The sequence below is a fragment of the Fragaria vesca genome, linkage group LG2 (genome assembly GCF_000184155.1).
Source record: "Fragaria vesca subsp. vesca linkage group LG2, FraVesHawaii_1.0, whole genome shotgun sequence".
NCBI classification, from domain to species: domain Eukaryota; kingdom Viridiplantae; phylum Streptophyta; class Magnoliopsida; order Rosales; family Rosaceae; genus Fragaria; species Fragaria vesca.
In genome coordinates, this window is record NC_020492.1 from 31,866,715 (window position 1) to 31,871,706 (window position 4,992).

Sequence of the window (4,992 nt, forward strand, 5' to 3'; positions counted from 1 at the left end):
TTTTTTTTTTGCTGCACTTGACATCTTACTAGAGAAGAAATGATGGATGGACATATTAATATTTGAAATCTTCCATATCATCTCTTAGAGAATCGGTTTACAAACTATTCTTACAAACTTGCCATACCCTAAACAAAATATACAGAAAATCTTGCCATATGAGAGCTATCCTTACAAACTATTCCATATATATATATATACACACAGAGTTGCTCAGCTAAGGACGTCCGTTCCAATCAATTTCTACGAATGTCGAACGTTAGATCCTCTTAAACGAAGCTCCACGGCCAAGATTAAAACACAGGAAATGGGTCTTTTAAAAGCTCTTGGGTGGGTTTTAAACCGATCCTGACCCGAGTCAAAAATAAGACCCCTCTCAATGATTGTAAAGACTTGAGAAAAGACCGATAAGGTTTAGATCCGGAGAACGAAAGCAAAGAAGAATGGAGGCACCCATGAACAGTGAGAATGAAATCGGAGGGATCGAAAGCTCTGTTATGGTCAAGAGGAGCTAGTCGGGTCTCACCCAGTCGAATTCGCTCACCAATCGGTAATATTTATCTTGTATTTCAATTTTAAATTGAAGATAATTTGAAGAGTTTTGAGCTTGTTTATTTTCTGGGTTTCAGATGAGAAAGATACAAGAGGCCATGAGAATCTTGAACAACACTTATGGAACTGGTTCTCGATGATGACAGATTTTGAAAGGCAAATGCTTTTGAGTGAGGTCCTTTTTTTTTTTAAAGCAAATTTGACTAATGTATATCTATTGTTGTGGGATTTAGTTTTATTTAGTTTAGGTCTTGATGAGAGTATACAAGAAACCACCAACCCCATATTGATTGAGAATTTGAGATGCTTACTTTGAGGAGTGTTCACATATTTAGTGTGCTTACTTTGGTAGTTGTAATATTTGGTCTTTAGTCAGAGAGCAAGCTGGACAACATTGCATTGAGGTTTTGTGTTTGTGTTTGTGTTTGTGATGCAATTCTATTATGTGACATTATTAGCAGTTGCATCTTTCGATAGAAAAGTTGAGTAACTATATTACTTGTAATATACTGGTGTCATCAACCTTTGTAATTGTATTCCCTGATATTGAAATGTCAAGTTATATCATTTTCTGTATAGTGGAGTGACATTTGAGTGTTCATGTGGTCTGTTATTTGAAATGGTTGCAGATTTCAAAGGCCTACTAATATCGTTCCTTCTTCAATGCTGGGGATTGGATTCTCTGACTTGAGACTCGGATTATTTTGGTCTTGAAGATTACCAGAATGATCCTCGTGAATGAGAGAAGGTCCAGACATTAGACGATTATCAAGCAATATTGGAAGATCAAGTTGGACTCTCTAAGGGTGTAGTTGCCCCTAGTTTTTACATAAAGAATAGGGAATGATGGATTAGTAACATTGTGATATTGTCATTTGGGTGTATGTAACTATGTTTATGTTGCTTTTAAATATGCAAATTCAGAAACCTCGTTTGAGTTTTCTTTTAAATATACATGTACTTCGTAATCAAAATGAAATACATGTACTTTCTAAGGGTCCATCTTCTCTTCCAAATTGATGTATTCAATAATATTATTTCGTCCATTAAAGTTTTGCTTGGAGAAAAGCAGAGAATCCAAAAAAGAGAGAAATATACTGTTACATGCATTTCCAGAATGACTGAGTAATCTGTTAAAAGAGCTGGAGACAACTTACATAGATTTCATTAATCCTAATTAATCAAACTGATGCAAACTGAGGCAAAAAGAAACTAAAGAAACTAAATTGTCTCTCTCTTCAATTAACCAAACTGATTCTTCAATTAACCACACTAATGCAAACAGCTGAAGCTAATAAAAAGAACAATGTTCCTGAGCATTAACAAACATTTCAAAAAACTTGGAAAACACAAATCAAGACCAAAGATGCGAAATAAAAAGAGATAGTCAGCCATGACTACTAACAATGAGGGATTAATCAGCCATCACTTAAATGAAAAAGAAAACTTTGCTGATATGTTGCAAAACATAATCATGAAGATAAAGTCTCTTCAAACACAAAGGAAGCTTAATTCTCATCATCTTCATCGTAGGAACTTGAGTCCTCTTCATCGAAAGAACCTAACTCCTCGTCTTTTGATTTGTCAAGAAGTGAACTACAAGAAAATACGAACTATTTAACTAAAAAACTGTATATATATAAACAAAAAGATATGTACAGCGAATAAACAAAGTATTTCATCAGTTACCTCTCTTTATCTATACTAAGCGTCGGACAAATTCGTTTATCATGTGATTGGCCATAGAGACCACATTCATGACATTTTCTTGTAGTACTTCTCTTTCTCTTTGCCTGCTCCTTAGTTTTTTTAAGCCTTTTTCCCGAACCCTTTGCTTTGACTTCAGTTGGCTCATTATACCTATGTTGAAGATCAGTTGGCAGCTTCTTACCAATCCTTGCACTTTCACTACTACTGGCTTGCATTTGTTTGAGCTTATCAAGCACATTGTCAAGAGCCTCAATAAAAATGGTCTGAGCTTCATCAGGACTTGTAAGGACTTTGCCACTAACAAGTGAAGCATGATGAAATAATTTACTACGTTTCACCACCAATGCATTTGTGTCTATTATCTCCAGACCATCTAGGTCCTTAACTACATCAACATTTGCAACCTTAGTCCATCTATTTGAAATGTATTGTGCTGGCAGCTGATCTACTTCTTGAACTTTCAGCAAATATCCCAATATGTGCCTACAAGGGATTCCTTCACTTTCAAATTTTTTGCAAGTACATGAAGCAAGATCTGTATGCTTGTCATAAGCAATTTTCCGATCCTTTTGAATCTGGTCACTTCTTTTCTTTACCATATATACTCTTTGGTTGTCATCTTCTCTCATAAGTTGAAACCTGTAGTTGAAAAAGCTAATATAGAACTCACTTTGAAATTCATGGAAACATGCAAGAGTATAAATACCTATTAAAGCGAATCACAAAATCTAGCAATGAATTTTTGTGATCAACATACTTCTTGAAAAATGAATGACAGCTTTCAGCACGTTGGCTACTTGACATACCAGCAGAGAAAATGTGATTACAGTATGCAAGCACCCATGATGCTCGAATGTCATAAATTGATTGAAGCCATCCATTGTCACTTATACTACTCCTCTCAACAACTTCCTTCCACTTATTATCAAATTCTTTTGGCATTTCTGAGTTCCATACACAGTTCTAAAGTCATCGATCATAATGATCATTGCATTCGGCTGCACCTATCTTTTCAGAAAACTTATTTAATATGTGCCAACTGCAATATACTACCAGAAGAAAGACTTTAGCCGACGAAAATAAAAAAACCAGGCCGACGAATTATTTTTTCGTTGGCTAAAGTCCACTTTAGCCGACGAAATTTCCTTTCGTCGGCTATGGTCAACTTTAGCCGACGAAATTAAAATTTCGTCGTCTGAATAATTTTTTTCGTCGGCTATAGTCTGTGAACTTTAGCCGACGAAATTTTTAAAAGTTTAGCCGACGAAAAATATAATTTCGTCGGCTAAAGTGCCTTAATTTCGTCGGCTAAAGTGTCTTATATTTACAGATCTGGACAACAACTCATCTGGGAAAAAAAAAACTATACGTAGAACCTTCAAACGCAAAAAAGTCGTGAAATAAGATATGACCAGAATGGTGAAATACGTCTACAGTTGAAAAATCACAGTATTCCGGTAAAGTCTCGGTGCCGATAGTTGCGGTCAATGCAATTTACCCTTATTATTCACTATGCTGCAGATTTGGTTTTTGGTGTCCGATTGACTATTGTGATACCTTTCCTGAAGCGTAACAGCCCTACGAGTCAAACTCATCGCTAATGCCATGATGTATGGGCCTTTTTGGCCATCCGAGTCCGTTTAGGGCTTCAAAATGCAGTTTTCTTATTTCCGATTAGAGTTGACCGTTTCGATCGAGCCCTTAACGTTGTCGAATCTAGTTGAATTTTTTACCATAGACATCTTTCGTCATAATGATCATATCGAACGGTCGAATTTTGGTTTGTAAATTTTAGTCATCGGAATCACAACGTGTCTACTATTTACTGTTATTATTCCCTATGGGGAGCCCTATCGTCGGAAGGTAAATGTCTCAAAATTTTTATATGGACAGTTGCGCCTCATCTACGTGAGAGTTTTTTGTGTGGAAGGTTTGACCAAAACACGTAATATAGAGGGAGATATGAGCGTTTTCGTGTGATAAGTGACGATGGATTAGGGTTAACCGTTTCGATCGAGTCCTTAACGTTGTTGGATCCAGTTAAATTTTTTACCATAGACATCTTTCGTCATAATGATCATATCTGACGGTCGAATTTTGGTTTGTGAATTTTAGTCATCGGAATCACAACGTGTCTACTAATGTTATATAACTTGTTTAGTTGGTTATACAACTTTGTGAACCAACTCTATATAGGAAGCAAAATTATCAAAAATCTCGTGAAATAAGATGTGTTCAGAATGGTGAAATACGGCTATGGTTCAAAAATCATGTAAATCGGGTAAAGTCTCGGTGCCGATAGTAGCGGTCAACCCTATTTACCGTTATTATTCCCTATGTGGAGCCCTATCGTCGGAAGGCAAATGTCTCAAAATTTTTATATAGCGGTTGCGTCTCATCTACGTGAAAGTTTTTCGTGTGGAAGGTTTGACCAAACTACGTAATATAGAGGGAGATATGAGCGTTTTCGTGAATTTATAGACTTTAGCCGACGAGATATTAAAAAAGTCGTCGGCTAAGGTCAGAATTTTTTTGGCGGTAAACCAAATTTAGAGGAAAATTTTCAAAGGACTTTAGCCGACGAAAATATATGAAAAGTCGTCGGCTAAAGTCGAAAAATTTTCAAAATTTTTCAAAATTTCAACCAAAAATTTTTTGGCGGTCAACCAAAAATTTTCAAAAAGAGTTTAGTCGACGAAAATAAATAATTTCGTCAGGTAAAGTTCTTTA

The 4,992-nt window shown here is 35.8% G+C and overlaps 1 protein-coding gene and 1 non-coding gene across 4 annotated transcripts; one reads left to right on the plus strand and one right to left on the minus strand.

Moving 5' to 3' along the window:
* Nucleotides 1-423: 423 nt before the first annotated feature.
* Nucleotides 424-1,620, plus strand: LOC101301750. 3 transcript variants are annotated; one of them, XR_184104.1, is made up of 3 exons: nt 424-550; nt 630-722; nt 1,182-1,620. It is a non-coding gene; the product is annotated as an uncharacterized LOC101301750 (transcript). The 3 variants fall into 3 exon arrangements; XR_184105.1 differs by having other exon boundaries at nt 460-550; nt 925-1,620; XR_184106.1 differs by having other exon boundaries at nt 534-708.
* Nucleotides 1,621-2,060: 440 nt separating this feature from the next.
* On the minus strand, nt 2,061-3,204 carry LOC101299269. Its single transcript, XM_004293135.1, has 3 exons — nt 3,020-3,204; nt 2,242-2,901; nt 2,061-2,148 (listed from the first exon to the last, which is right to left on the minus strand). Exons 1-3 carry the CDS (start codon nt 3,202-3,204, stop codon nt 2,061-2,063), a joined length of 933 nt encoding a protein of 310 aa, XP_004293183.1.
* Nucleotides 3,205-4,992: the final 1,788 nt, after the last annotated feature.

What these genes read in the sequence shown, in the direction of transcription:
- LOC101299269 (XM_004293135.1), bottom strand. Translation starts at nt 3,204, where the DNA reads ATGCCAAAAGAATTTGATAATAAGTGGAAGGAAGTTGTTGAGAGGAGT. An exon ending in TGTCATTCATTTTTCAAGAA is followed by an intron (nt 2,902 to 3,019) that starts GTATGTTGATCA and finishes TTTCAACTACAG; the next exon opens with GTTTCAACTTATGAGAGAAG. An exon ending in CTTAGTATAGATAAAGAGAG is followed by an intron (nt 2,149 to 2,241) that starts GTAACTGATGAA and finishes ATTTTCTTGTAG; the next exon opens with TTCACTTCTTGACAAATCAA.